Source organism: Chroicocephalus ridibundus, chromosome 3, assembly GCF_963924245.1.
Source record: "Chroicocephalus ridibundus chromosome 3, bChrRid1.1, whole genome shotgun sequence".
NCBI classification, from domain to species: Eukaryota; Metazoa; Chordata; class Aves; order Charadriiformes; family Laridae; genus Chroicocephalus; species Chroicocephalus ridibundus.
In genome coordinates, this window is record NC_086286.1 from 18,132,071 (window position 1) to 18,148,019 (window position 15,949).

General features: G+C 37.8%; 1 protein-coding gene across 1 annotated transcript in view; it reads right to left on the minus strand.

The window, feature by feature from the left end:
- Positions 1-251: 251 nt before the first annotated feature.
- Positions 252-15,949, minus strand: part of CNIH3 (cornichon family AMPA receptor auxiliary protein 3) — a 49,080-nt gene continuing 33,382 nt past the window's right edge. Inside the window, exons 4-6 of the mRNA XM_063328210.1 lie at positions 6,221-6,333; positions 3,382-3,525; positions 252-1,309 (exon numbers count right to left, since the gene is read on the minus strand). Of these exons, the coding sequence (XP_063184280.1) occupies positions 1,282-1,309; positions 3,382-3,525; positions 6,221-6,333 (285 nt within the window). The 3' untranslated portion in view covers positions 252-1,281. The remainder of the gene's footprint in view (positions 1,310-3,381; positions 3,526-6,220; positions 6,334-15,949) is intronic.

Sequence of the window (15,949 nt, forward strand, 5' to 3'; positions counted from 1 at the left end):
TAGTCTTGATCTTACAGGCTTGCCTATTACCCAGAGCACTAGTGGCTGCATTGAAATACCTTAGTGATTTTGAGGGAACCAGCCCCGGTCCACTAGGTTCAGCGCTGAAATATATTTAGCAGCAGTTCTGGACACTTGATGCCTTTGACCTGTCAATCAAACAGATTAACCTAAAATATAAATAGATTGTGAGTATTTATGTAGATATGTATTTGTATATACATATATATATATAAAGATATACAGCCCATACATATGAATTCAAATGTGAATTACATGATAAAATTTAAAAACTTTTAAATTATAAAAAACTGAACATCTTTCAATACAAACCTCATACAAGACAAAACCATTTCGTGCATTCATTTCAGCTCAAATTTGACAGCAGAAATAAAGTTGCAAAACAGAATTACAGACCATGATTAGCTCGTCCAGTATTTTGTTATCCAGCATTGTGATGAATATAATACCGCCGTTACAATCCTCCTTAATATATGTAAGGTTTTACCTCTTTTTTGCAGCCAGAGGAACATTGTTCTGATAAGCACTTGGCATGATTAGGTCAAGCCCAGAGTATTTCTACATATCACTGTATGTTATTGGTGCATCACAAACGAAGTACAGAAACATACTGGCTGTGCACCTACAGGAATAGCATATCATTAGAAAACAGCAACTGCAAATTATTTGTTATTGTTATGGGTGGGGAAAAAAAACACTGAAGCAGTTCTATATGATCCAACATCCCTGTTTGATTAGTATCATGTGAATATCCCTGCAGAACAGTCACATGTTGTATCTGGACTCCAGTCGGTGCTCATTTTCAGAATGTGTTGTATAGCTGTTCTTTCCATGTGAGATGATCTTGCTGTCTGCTTCCTCAGTCCAGAACTGTCATTAACAAAAGAAAATTTGCTCCCTGGAAGACAGTAGGGGCTACAGTTTACAATGAGTCCACTTAACCAAGCAGCATTATCCCTGAAGAGGTGAATAGTTCTGTAACTTGGCCCACCTTGTTGCATTTTTTTTGCTTTGTTTGGGTTTTGAAAGTCATTTACTGTGCCACACTGAGAAATGGGAGATAAACACAGTTAACTCAGCCATTCTGCCGTGGTACTCTGCTTCTTCGTGCTGGGTCTCTCTTTCACATACTCTATTTACTTCTTGGGTTCAAAGTTTTCATCTCTTTGCTTTTTTTTTTTTAATCATGTATCACTTGGCTCACCCATCCTTGCACCTCCAGTCTTTGTTGTTTTCAGTCTTTTAATGATCATCTTTCAGTTAAGAGCTCACCAAAGTGTAGATCATGCTGAATGTAAAAGAAAGACACAATATGAAAGTATTCTTTTGAGGCATACAGAGCACTTTGATTTTTATAACCCTTTACTGTCTGTTCCTCATGTCTGACTGTAATGGCCTGTGCTTTCCTTTGCATTCTTTCCATCTCCCTAAAGCATCTTAATCATGGTGTATTCAAGACGGGTATTAAAAAGCACTCAAGAAATAACAAATTCATTATCAACATCCTACTGCACCACAAGCTGTGTTTAAGCTTATTAAAGTGCAGTCTGATGTCTGAATTTGAACAGTGAAGAAACAAAACTATTTTGCTTTAGCGTGTTTGATCTTTAAAACTTCAACTAGCAACTCCCAGCAGGGCAGCCAAGTTTTCCCTTGAAATTGCATTATTTTGTTTCCCTTAGAAAAAACTTCATGCAATAGAAGAAACATAAAATGCAGACACCAGCTGGCGTGAATCCATAAATATTAAATGCAACTCTGGAAAGCAAAGAAATCACAGTACATTGCCACAGCTCCATTTTACAGCAATTCTAATTCTGACACTACCCAGGAAACCACATCAAAAGTGAATGTAATTAATACTACTTTATTTAGCACCAGGCAGTGGATTTTGGCTCATGGCCACGTTTTAGAATGAAGGAAGCGGGGCTCAGAGGAAGCTGCACAACAGCAGAGTCCCAGCGGAAATGCTAGACCACACTACATAGCTGACTTTGGCACGGTCTTTTAGCCAACACAAAAACATGGGGTTAAAAATGTCTCTCTCTCCAGCCATGCCTGGCCATGTCTCCTTGCACTACAAACAGAGCTTGTCTAGCGTAACTGCCATGCTTTCCACTCACACCCCTGTGAAGAGGACTGGTGGGCAAAGGCACCCAGCCCAAGCCCACAAGCTACTGGATGCTAAACTCCTGCTCAGATTCTCATGTCCCATCTATCTCTGTGAGTTAGGCATCTAGAAGCTTCTTTGAGTCTGGGTCCTTCTACTTTTTTCTTCCCTCTCATGTATGCAGATGCAGGCACATATACATGCACATATGGACAGAAAACTTTGTTGTCAATACTATTTAAAAGTAATATTGAGAAACATCAACCTGCAGCAATGACTCCTCAAGATATGGGGAACAACAGAATAGATAACAGACCAGTGATCGAAGGAAAAATAACATTTATCTTTTTCCACCAGCATACAAACATGTCTTACGGAAGGATTCCTGCATGAAAAGACTGGCTCGAAGAGGCACTCCATGCAAATACATTATGGAAGAAGGAGCAGAAGAAAGGCATCATAAAATACCTCCATTTGAAGTGTGTTAACCTTCGCTGTCAAGTAGTTTTATGGTGTGATTACAGGGGCGACTAAAAGCACCTTGGATTCTGCCAAGGCCTTACCTTCAATATGATCCTCATGTATTCTTGCACTGGGCATTTGTGACTGTGCACTACGGACACCTGACAGCTGAAAGGGGCAGGGTGGACAACACACAACTGGGGTGTGTATCTTAAAGCATGTACTTAAATTAGGGGTTTGAACCACACACACGCTTACCCTGTCATGAAATGGAGATTGTAGGAATGACTACAGGCATGGTGCACCCCGTTCCTGCCCACCATCTACCTACCCATTTACTTACCATCTTGAGCATCACTACATCGGCAGCTGTAGTATTTTTCTTATGATTCTCTTGAATCACAAGAAGAAAATCAGCTGATATAGCACAGATTATAATTTGATGCTAAAGTTGTATATTATAATTTTTATTTGATTTAATGTCTTTATCATAACGTTTGCTATTTCACCCATCCTAAGGGACCATACAGACGAGCAACCATTTTTTTCCTTGGGCTGGCCCTGTGGCCTGGCTCAGGCCTCGGATAAATGCTTAATATTCTGTACTGAGGTGTCAGCAGATATAACCACATGCTGTTGTAAGTGAGCATGCTTCCCTGAATCAAGATCAGAAGCAAGTTTTGTAAGACTAAGGAAATAGGCCGGTTGGTTCCAATCATTCCTAAATACAACTTCACACATCAAATGAAAAGAAGCTCCTACTTCGTTAGCAAAAAGATCAGACTTACCAGTACAGATAGTAGAAGAAGGAAAGGAGATAGAAAGCTAGCTTGCACCAGGCCTCTTTTTGACAGTAACTCAAGGTATCAGCATTCATGACCGCAGGTGGATCATATGCTAGCTCTGAACTATCTGCTGGGCAACGAAAATACCTGAAAGAGCAGGAGAAGACATCTGGAATGACTCTGTAACATTCTGTACTAAATATGTGCAGATATACACCCTCCTCATCACCAGCTCAGAAAAAAAGCAATCTTCCATGATATCGGAGGAATTTTCCTCTCTTTTTCAAGCCTCTATTTCCAGACATTAAAATCAGGACACTAGTCTAAGCAGGCCGTTCTTACAGAACCAAGCAATTAATGAATATGGACTTTCTGTGTTCTATTAATTCTTTAGATTGAAACATTCTACCTTCCTATATTTTTTTTTCTGTCTTACTTACTAATAACTTACACATTGTGAGTGACAACATGTGGTAGCTTGTGATCAGAGTATGGAGGAAGGATTACTGGTCTTTAACTGCATCTACACAACTGATTTCAGACACTATGAAGGGTGGCAATCTCAACAGATAGCTCAGTTCCTTCAACTCTGAAAAGTCAAAAAGTCAATAGAGTGTAATATAAGAGCTGGCTGACCACACGTAGCACTGCTCAAAAAAATTTATCATCCAAATAATTTTAATTGTCAAATGTTTTTTGTCTTATGTAGAAGAAATTTCTAGTTGTTCTCAGCAATAACCAGATGTTTGAGAAAATCCTGACAAAAGAACTTTTTTTGGCAAAGGAGTTTTTGCCTCAGTTGCTTTGCAATAAAAAGCAAAAGCAAACCAAAACGGAAGTCCTCAACAAAGTTAATGAACTGCTGTTAGATAAACATAAATCAGATGAAATATTGTTACTTCTGTTGCTTTGAAATGAAATAGTAATGTAATCACTGAAGACTGCTGGGATTGCTTATAGATAGATAAACAGACAGACAGATAGATAGATATAAAAACCCAAACAAGTGACCAGCAGCACACTTTGAAAGTAAATGTTCTCATAACTTTGCCTTCCTCCCTTCCAATATTAGTCACATCCACTTACAATCTCTAATACCATTACAAATTCTTTTACAGAGACCACAGGTGAAGCCTTGCTTAATTATCTTCATTGGGATTAAGATATTACTAAGTAACTTCCCATGGTTTTGCGCAGAACTTTACACAATGAACCCAAACCTGTTTGTGGTTAAATGAGCAGAAATTATGGAGTAATTACAGCAAAGCAGATGGAGAACCATCGAAACAAAGACAATCAAAAGTTCTCTCCAAATGTTGATATCATTATTTAGAGTCTGACCATTTTCACCTTGGACATAAAATACAATTTTTTAATTCTTAAAAAACCCCAAACTTTTATAACCAGTATTATTGTCATACTTTGGTTGTTAATCCTTAGTAAAACAGCACCATAAAACATTTTTATTGCACCCAACAAAAAGGGAGAAAAGCACTCCTAGCTTCACTCCATTTAGCTTTCTGAGAACTATACTGGCACTGTAACTTCTGAATAATACACTTCATCTTATGACTCTAGAATACTACAAAGGTTTGGCAGAAAGTAGTGTAAAAAAAGCTACTACTTTTTAGTTCCTGGTTGAGATAATGGTTTTGCCTTCTTTACAGAATTATTCTTCAAGCTACTTCACAACAGAAGCTATCTGCCACCATATGTATCTTTGTAACACAAAGAGACCCTGACAGACAAAAATCATCTGTGCTTTTACAAACATTGTGGAAATGCAAAACTAGTGAAGACTCCAGACTGACAACCACAAAAACTGATATCTCTTCGTTACCTTCAGAGGCAACAGAAGGCTGATCCTCTACCAGAATGCAGAGGAAAATGCAGTAGCTGCACTGCTTGTCCAGAAAACATTAAAGCTGCTCAACAGCAGGTCTTACACGACCAATTCTGAAAGCCCCTCAGTGAATATAAACATGTAGCAGAGGTCCAGAGCAGAAACACTCCCCACGTTTTCACGTGGGCAGGGTGAAGTCAACAGCTCTTCATCTACTGCAATCCCTATTCCAAGAGTCTCTAAAAGAGACTTCTCTTGCAGAACTGAAATTCTCTACTATACAGCAAGAAATAACTTATTTTATATTGGGGGGAAAAAAAAAAAAGCATAAAGCTGCCAAAGAAGATGAGAAGCAAAATTTTGCAAACCTGACCAGTCTCTATTTCACAACTCCAATGGAAAGGTTTCCTTGCTAGGGTTGAATGAATAGGTCCGAGATCTTTCAGATATGAACTACCTTACGACTCCCTGTCTGTGAAGTATTTAGAGCCCCACCAAGTTCAGATTCCAGCCTACTTAATTTTCAAGTTTTCATTCAGTTGTGGTGAGGGCATCCTGACCCTCTTTGGAATATTTATCTAAGTTGGGAACTTAGATAAATTTAGAAAGCCACATTTATAGAATTATAAATGATGTAACAATATGTGTTTTAATAATAAAAAGATACATTTAATAATTATTCATAATTTAATATAAATAAATATTAATAATTTCACAAATATCACATTACTTTTTTTAATAATAAAATGTAAATTTAATAATACTTGTTATTAATATTACAATAATATGTGTATATAAATAATATAATGATACGTGTTTTCTTTACGTATCCTAAATGTTCATGAAAAATGTTTACTTTTTCTCTGGAAACATAAGTTTCAGCTGCTTCTAGGCAAAAGATATTCAACAATACTCCTACTACTACACTTCATAGTTCATACAATCTGCACATGCAGACATAAGACTAACAAGCAGTCAGCACATAAAAGATGGGCTTACCTCCAGAAGTGATAAAAAAGCAAAGGAACATTTAACCCCAGAGTAAGCCACTCCTGAGCACACAAAAACATTATGCAGAAAAGACTATGGATAGAGTACTCCGGCAACACCAGCTAAAAAGAAAGGAACAGAAATAACAGACGTCAGTAAAACACCTCTTTGATTTTATTCATCTAAGCAGTTTTTCAGAAAACAAACCATCTCTTCAAGTCTTCCGTGTGTCTATCCCTAGGCATACCTCAGCTGACAGACGGCTTGGCTATGAGCAATGAGCACAAAACGCAGTGCCAGGTTTGTCCAGGTTCTAACCATGGCTGTACTCCAGGGGCTTGTTGAGAGACATGGGACAAATCACTTACTGTCTTAGCTGGTGCTCCAGATTTCTGTCTACAAAACATAGATTATATTACTGCCTCCCTCACAGAAGCATTGTGAGACTAAATGAATGTCTGTAAAAGAGTTCTTAAAGAACTAAGTGTCTTTACTGATGCATTCATGAAGGAAATAATAAAGCTATTTCTGAAGCTTCACTTTGATATTGTAAGAGCATCCTTGGAAAACAAAAAGGCTCCTTCTACCATTTTGATATGTTATATACACCCTAAAGAGATTAAATCCATTACTACATCAGTATTGCGACTAAAACACACTAAGACAGGAAACTCACTTTCTCAGTAAATTCCATGGTTCCCCATACTACTTGTTTCAGACTCAAGATGATTCTTTCTATTAAAAAAGAAAGTGAGTGGGCAGCTGACAGAAGCAGAAATTTATGTGATGTTGATTCAGAGTAGTTATTTCTAAAGGTATTTTGCTTTTTTCACTGCTTTCACATTTCTTAGCTGGCTTTCTTCTCTTGTTTTCTTCCAATGCTTTTTCTCAGAAATCTCTATTTCTTTACTTCATTCAAGGCATAGAAGAAATTGATTTCCAGCAGTACATATTTCTCAAAGCTAGACAATCCCATACAGAGTTCATCTGTATCCCTTGCTGCATCTTGGAGCTACATCAACCAAAGTTAAATTACAAAAAGCATTTGAGGGGCTTCTTTTGGTGTAAATTCATTTTGATCTGTCAAATAATTAAAGTGAGCTCTATTTTTTAAAACAACATAAAACCTCCTATACAGCTACTCCCAATGCCTACCTACTCCCATATAGCAATGAATTCCATCTTCTTGGTTCTACAAGTCGTTCCACTCCACATGGAACATATTTTTTTGCTTTCATTTAACTTCACTACTTGAAGTAGTTAGTACATTTGGATATCTCTCTGTCTTTGCCTTCAACTTAAACATTCTCAAAAGCTTATCTTACGTGGATGACAAATCATGATACAATTATATAGTTCAGATTCCAGATGGTAGTTATTTATCACTGACGGATTTTTTTTTTCTTTCCATTTTTAGAATGTGATTTACAACATGACTATAACCTTTCCCCAAAGAATGATTCATCTTCATCACAAATTGCAGACAAGAAAGGTCTTCAAGATATACATCTACTCACTAAGCATCACAACACTTAAAAGCATATTACACTCATTATCACATATTTGATTTCTGGTTCCAACAGAATCCACAAACTTAGCAATAACAGAACCCTGATGCCTGATCAGTGGGCTGGCTGGTAATAACAAGGAAGGAAACCCATGGTGAAAATTTATGCAGAGCTTAAAAAAAAAAAAAACAAAACAAAAAATCTGCTGTGAAGCTAGAAAGGAAACGAAGCAGTGGACTCTCAGAAACAGACTCACTTTCCAGTCACAGTTCCTGGTGTAAATTAAATCTACCTATGCTTTTGACAGAACAACAAATGGGTCATTTATGTCTCTTCACTCTGTGGTGACATAAATAAATAAAGGATCAGTGCTGATCACAGTTTCTGAAGAGGACACATGCAAAGAAGCAAACAAAGCCCAGCTTGCAAAGCCAATCACAGTTTATATTCAGGCGATTTACCTACAAGACTACATCTAAAAGGAGTCGAGAGAACTGAAAGCTTATAGTGTAGAAAGGCACTAACAACAAGGCTTGTGAGGAAAAGTAAACTGAATAGCTGAATAACTAAACAACTAAAAAATAACACTGCCTCAGTTCTTGACTGTAAGAATCATCCTGCATTTTGACACAACGTCCTCTGAAACCAATGAAACTTTCAATCAGCTTTAGCAAACACAGGATTCGGCTCCTGGAGAGAAGAAAGATGATTGAGAAACAAAAACATTCAATCCTTATTGCTCCTGCTGAGGTAGTCAACTGCAATAGCAACTTCTGTGATACAGATAGCTGTGCAATAGGAATTAAACTAAGGTCTTTAATTCATTTCTAGGAGAGCATATGCAGCCGTCAGATGGTAAACACGTTAGGATAGAAACAGTATACTTCTGCTTTGAACCAGGAACACCCTGATTCAGCTAACAACCGCTGCTGACACAGTTCAAGATGAAGTCTCAAGATGGTTATGGAACACAGACTTGAAGGAGAAACTGGCAAAGCAGCACAGTTCTTAAGGGCTGCAACTTGGTCACTTTGAGTCCCACACTAATGAATGTCTTTAGGAATTTATCACCAGAAATTCCGCTGGCTGACATTTACCTGTGGAAAAACATAGGAAAGACTGAAGAGGAAGCCAATTTCTAGACCAAAATGCTGCTAATCAGAAACACCTTTTGCTATAACATAAGCAACGGAAAGAAATGGCTATACCTTTCTAAGTTTTGTTCTGATATGTATATTTAACTAAATATCCATATTAGTAAATATTCAAAATACTTACTCACAATCCATCATTTGCATTTAAAATGTAAAATCTCAGGTAGGTATCATACTCTTATCATTACCATCTGACCATAAATATTTAGTACATCCTCATACAAAGTAGTACACAGATACACGCACATGTAGATAGATTGTTCCCCTCTAATTACAGAGAAAATAAGGCAGGCTTTGCTGTGTGTGTGTTCACCTAGGCTTGGCTGAACTAAAGCATGGGAAAACAAGCGCTGAAGCTAAGCAACCTGTCAGCAGCTTCTTTGTGTTTATAGGAATAAAGGCCTCTGTAGATTGCAACTGCAGAAGGGTATCTCTTGGAAAGCTCAGTCCTAAATAATTTTATTCAGTTTCCTATTTCCTAAATATATTCTGTTCTTACACAAAAGATAAACCCATCTTTTTCTGTCAGTGCTTTTCCTCCTTATTCTGTTTATTACATATGGATACCTCTTTCTCAAATGTAATTTTGCTTTTACAGAACATTATATCATTTTGACAGGGAATGACTCTTGCATTTTGTCTCACCAGTGAACAGGGCACATAAAATACCTCACAGGAATCAAAACTGGGAAGATATTATAGCAGGAATAGTAATCGTCCTTCATCAGTGCTATTAAATTCTTATGCTCAGAAAATCAACTGTAACAAGCGACTCAAACTGTTTTCCCAGTCACAGTTAAGCCACTGAAGTGTCCAGACCTCCTGCTTCTGTCCAGCACTTTGCTTAGGACCAATATTCCCAAGTGCTACATAATAATAGTAATTCTCGCAGAATTGCTGTTTCTTCCCCAGAAAGACTCTGAGTCTACATCAGTCTCTATGTGTGCATGCCACACTCCATACTGTAACCACAGATTTCACACCGTACCCAGAAATTGTCAGCCATTATGCACTCTACCCTTCCCAGGGTTTCTGAGAGTCTTCATTACACTGATAGAGGCTGAGACAATTTCCCTTCTTAGTGCCTGCCTTCTCCTCCCACAGATGGCAGAGGAAAAATACTGAAGAGAAGTGGAGGTTGCATTTGCTTCACCTAACAAGTTGTTCACCTTACAAACACACAAGAATCTGAAAGCACCACACATGCACTGAATCACTCCAGGGCCCCACATTAGGCCCAATCGAAGTGCATATGCTGCTTTATCACAGTGGTTAATTCTGCTGCACTTACTTCTACTAAAGGATGCCTGCAGCTTGCCACTGTGGTGCTGACTTTGCTGCTTTTTTCCACCATATCCCTTGCTAAAGCTGATATGTAGAACATTTCCTCATCGGTATCAGGGAAAGAGGGGATGGACATGTACCCAAGGTTTTCAGAACACACGAGTTATTTTAATTACACTTTAAAGGCCATCCTAACAGAGCCAGCCAGAGCTAACCTGGGTTACTGAGAAGTATCAGCTGCTGTATTGAAGGCACTGTTAGACCAAAGGGAGACGATTATTTAATGACTCTGAAATTCTGCTAATTGAACAACACAGACCACAAAAATCAGGAATGCAGTGCAAGCAAATGGAAAAAAAAGGGGGGGGGGGGGGGGGCAAAAAAAAACCATCAGAAACACAAGAAAAATAGCAGTAGCATGTGCATTAGCCCAGACCAGGCACGTATGTGGAATGTACCTACACTGAAACAAACAAATCGTATCTGCTTGCTTCTGCTATTGCACAAACCAAAGAAGCAGAGTCAACTGTGTATAACTTAAATACACAGACCATACATCTTAACATTTGCAACAGTTTTAAACATGCTGCTTTCATCGATCAAACACATTAAATTTACTGTTGAAACACAGGAAGGCTTCCCACTTATATTTTCTAGTGTATCTTTCTAATCTACTTTAAATGATTTGAGTTACTTGAGTTCCAAAACCTCCTCTGAAAGGCTGCCCTAGAGCCCAACAGAACACTGTCACAGTAAATATACTACGGTTTTGAGTCCAAATTTTCAGGTTCAATTTCTTTCAGTTCTCCTCTTAAAATCCACACTTGCTTGTGTTTCTACGAGCTCTGTTCTCTAGTCACTTGTAGCAATTACTTAGAAATTCAGTTGCGTAATTAAAATTGTTATAATACCAACCTATAACCAAAGCATTCTAAGCAATTCAAATCCATGTTATGCAAACCTCAAGGTATTTAGCAGTTTGCTACATAGATGTGTGCAACTAGCTGAAAAGAAAAAGTCTGGAAAATGGATTCCAGATCATCAAAAGAACAACCTGCAGCTGAGCCTACTAAGTTCACATATACAGCTTTACATTTTATCTGGGGGAGAGCAATGGTGCACTCATGCAGGACTCAATGTTATGGACCAAATGCAAAGCAGAAATAAAAGAAAGGATATAACATCTGTGTTTTCATCCCTCCACCTTTCTGGACCACAATGAAATAAAGCAGCACAAAGCCAATGATTTGTAAAGGAAATTTCATTATTCTAATGCACTATTAAGAGCAGTATTAAGTGGATGTGAACATTAAGTCACTCCACAGCACAAATACCAGACAATGAAATGAATAACACAAAGAACCTAATTACCATTCTCACAAAGCACTTCGTATCCATCTGTAACACAGTACCAGATCTAATATTAAAATAGAGGATTTCTGGATGCTCTTTCCATCCCGGCTACTAAACACGTCTATATTTAGGCCTATTGTTTCACTTCTCATTGTCTCATTTTTGCCTTCTGCAACATGGGGGTTATTATATTTAAAATCTATAGACTCCATTGCAGCTAGTTTATGACTAGACTATTTAAGCGTTGTCATAATACAAATAACAACTTTAACAAGAGTGACAGAGGAAGATCAGGTCTTTATGGGACATTCATCAAGAATATCTATAAATATTTCTGCATTGCAGTGCCTATGGGAGGTCATAACAGCCAACAGGTAAAGAGGTTATGAAACGGATTTAAAAAAAAAGACTTCAATATAAGGCCTGCAGGGCACCAGCACAATTCAAAAGGTGCCCTGTCCTTGGAAGGCACGTCATTGAGGCAGATGTGCTGTGATCTTACAAGGGTATCTCCTCTGCTAACTGTTCTTTTCCACTCAGCAGGGATCAGGAGATACCTTCACAACCTTTCTTTTTTTAACGTTAATTCAGAACCAGTAACGGTAGCTGGGTTAGCAACCCTGGAGTGAGAAATTCTCTAATTTTCACAACAGAGACACAAAATAGGGTGAGAAACGCTTTCTTGCCCTGCCTCACTATTGTGTTTCAGACACAACCAGCCAGGACACCCCGCAGCTGGGTTATTCTAAGAGCTCATACCGCCTTTGTCTGTTCTCCCAAAACTGGTGAGAATGACAATTACTACCACAGCTGTTCATTAGGATATCGAAAACCAGCCCCTCATTTCACAGGCAGGTCTATGAATACAGAAATCTCAGTGATCATTAAAATGAAGTTCAGCCATCTGCATGGCACAGGAAGGGCCCTCGGGCCTTCTCCCGGGGGTCTGCCTAAGATTGACAGTTTCATGAATGCTGAAAACTAAGTGTTCACTAAAGGGCTGTTTCTGTATCTGGCGTGTAAAGGCTGTCAGTCTGAGGGAGCAGATTTGGTACAGTGCAGACATGGTAAAGACAATCCCTGCCCTGCTATTCTAACAGCTTCATTGAAAACATCAGCATCTAAATGCATGGCAGGACACTTAACTCCCAGCAGAAACAATTTTCATCCATATAACAGGTATGATGTAAAATCACTGCACTCTATTTTTAGGTATTGTATTGCTTTTTGTAATGGTGTAGTGGCTTTATAGGGTCTGATCATGAAGAAAATCCATAAAGAACATTCTGCTAAACACAACAGTGACTTTTGATTTGACCCCAGTTTCCTTAGTTTTATCAAAATGCAAATATTTACTTTATTGCATATCAAATTAGAGCAAATACAGCCCATTAGCAAGTCAAATTTTGCCAATATCTTCAACACAGCTCAGAAAAACAGATGCATAAATTACATTACCCCAAGCAGCTGAGAAGTACACTGCTCTCAGGAGTATGTTACAGGCAACAGTTACTCATATACATTTTGCTGCATCTTCAGCCTTATTCTACTATTACTTGTGATGTCCTGATACTGTAAGGGCATATGTTTACATATCCTTCAGAAACTACTGGAAGAAGCTGAGTTGTAAGGCAAGAGGTCATCTATTACAGGCTGATACTTTGTTTGCCACTTTGATTATTGAATAAACATTTAAAAGATGAGATTAACAGCAAAATACAGTCGGTTATCCTGAAATAGTTTTATGCTTAAATATTTTCATGAGTAATAATATTATGAATAACCATATGTATCTCCCTTCAAAAGGTATTTCAATTTCCATCACGCATCACACTGTTGAATCTCACTTACTCCCTCGAGTAAAAGGTGGGTAAGGACCAAATAGTGACTGAGTCACAAGTTTGAACTCTTCTCTCTTGCAATAGTTTTGTAACTTTTCCCCTTATGATCTACCCCTGCTTTAAACAGCTGTGCAGGCACAGCAGGATATATTTTTTCATTATCCCTAGGTAAGCACACAGACATCTTTAGGTAACAATTGCTAAAAATAACAATTGTTATCTTCTAACTTTTGAAAAGTGCTGAATTCAGGAACTTGTAAATTTGCCTAAAAATAGTGCTGGCACAATGCACATAATAAATGAGCACCAGTAGTGAATGAACTGCCTGCCAGAAATACCCTACTTCCTCTAAGTTCTTAAGTCCTATCTTAAGGACTTTCTGTCCTGATATGGTACTGTATGCAAGGAAAGGACGAAAGGGATTATGTTCAGTATTTTTATTGCAATAGTAATCCTTTCCAGTAAATATGAACCCAATATATTTACAATAAAATAAAAAGCGTGAAGAAGAGATGGCACTATCTCTAGTCAAGCAACATTTATGGGATTATTTCTGCAGAAAGTATAAATACTGCCAGCTCTTTGGTCCCAATTCTACTGTAAGTTCTGCAAACCAGTCACTGTGCCAAGTTCCACTCTTTCTGATGAAATTAAAACTATTGGGGTGCCCAAGAGACTAACTGAATAAGGCACACCCCCATTTTATACCATTCCACACTTCATAGATAATAAGTGTAACAGAAGAGTAGGCAGAAAAGACTTAAGAAAGGGGAGGAGAGAAGCTTTTAGATGATCTGTAGTGAGTTCCCTATCAGAGTGCAAAAGAGGAAAAGCAGCAAAGGTAATGAAGGTCTAAGTTTTATCTATACTGCAAATTTATTGCAAGATTCAGGGAAAATTATTATGTCCCTCATGCAGACAAAATCTCTACCAAGTGTGAATCACTATCAGTATAGTAACTCCATCCTCTTTTAGGCAAGTTGCAGAAAACAAGCAAACCAACACAGAGCTAGTGAAAGTGTAGAACACTTCAGTTAAAAATATTTTACATGCTTTTCCCGTATCACCACTTCCTCGTCAAGCTACATTCTTCTTTCTTTCACTTGTACAACCTAAGAACAGCCCCTCTGTTTACATGAACAGCAAATTTAAAATTTATCTCATACCTCTTTTGACTAACAAGAGATGCTCTATACCAAAATTATCCAAACAGAACACATCCATAAGTCATGACTTCCATAAACTAAAATTTGTGTACCAATACATTTTTATCTAACTTCAAATTTTATCCTTAGTGTGTAAAGTTACTCATTCGTAATATAAAAATACCTTGTCAGAGCCACTCTGAAGGCCAGAAGAAAGTTGGCTTTATCATTTAATAGCAGTATCTTTCAAATAAGTACTGAAATACATGCTTACCAGTTTTATGTCTCTCACGCATGCTCAATCTAACATACTTTAAAAAGTCCTAGGTGACTTCAAACAAAAGAGAACCTAAATTAATTTAGTTTTATGAAAGATGGTATAATTAGAGTCCAAGTCCTAACTGACAGAATGTGTACAGCATGGCTAACTTACATCCTGCAAAATCTGAAGAGCCAATCAATGCTTCAGAAACAGCTGCATTATTCCAGTGCCTGCATGCAAATTCTAGAATTTCTTCGGAGGCAGCTTAGAGCTAATTATGTTTGCATATGTGTAGCAGGGGAGTGTAGCTCATACTCACTATGATGTTGACAGAGATCTACCTCATCATATTGTCTATGTTTAGTACTATTTCTGTAGAGTAAGCATCACAAGTCTCTAAGCATACGACACAATATGATTTCACTCCCAACAGTCATCAATCGGACTACAGTAGTTTGAGTCTGACTCCAGACTGGGCTGGATTTGAACAGCTGCTGTACAGATTAAAGACTACACGCAATTATTAACTCAATGAACCATCAGAGCCCTCAAAAACAGGAAATAAATTTTTAGCTTCAATTAAAAATAAAAGATCCACGCTATGCCTGCTAACCAGAAAACCAAGTAGCTCTTTGAAAACAAGATTTCTATCATCAGATCAGCTGTGCAACCTTTCCTTTCCTGTTGTGTACATGTCTTGTGAGTGTAAACAAATGTTCTTCATATTTATTACCATGTGGTTTTTGTAGCACCTGGCACAAGGCTTTGTATTTTAGCTGAGTCTGGAAGCATTGCTGTAACACAAACACTAAGAAAACACATAATAGAAAAGGAGACCCAAGTCTTGCTGAAAAAAAACTCTGGCTGAAGCACAACAGGGCCTTTAAAAGACTGAAGTATGCAACTAAGGAAATAAAAAAAGAATGCAAAATTCAGAGTGGCAAAACATAAGTCAGCGAATATCCACCTAAAGACAACAAAAGCAGATTTGCTCCTGTACTGCATTTTCTTCCAGAAAGAAGACAAAGAGACTGAAACCACTCTTTTGAATTTACTGAAGAAACCTTTAAAATGCAAAGAGTCTTCATATGATAATGTTAATTCAGAATATCACTGCTGTCCCAGTAGCAGATCATATGTTTAAACCTCTAAAAAAAAAAGGAGCACTGAGCAACTGTTTCATATTCATAT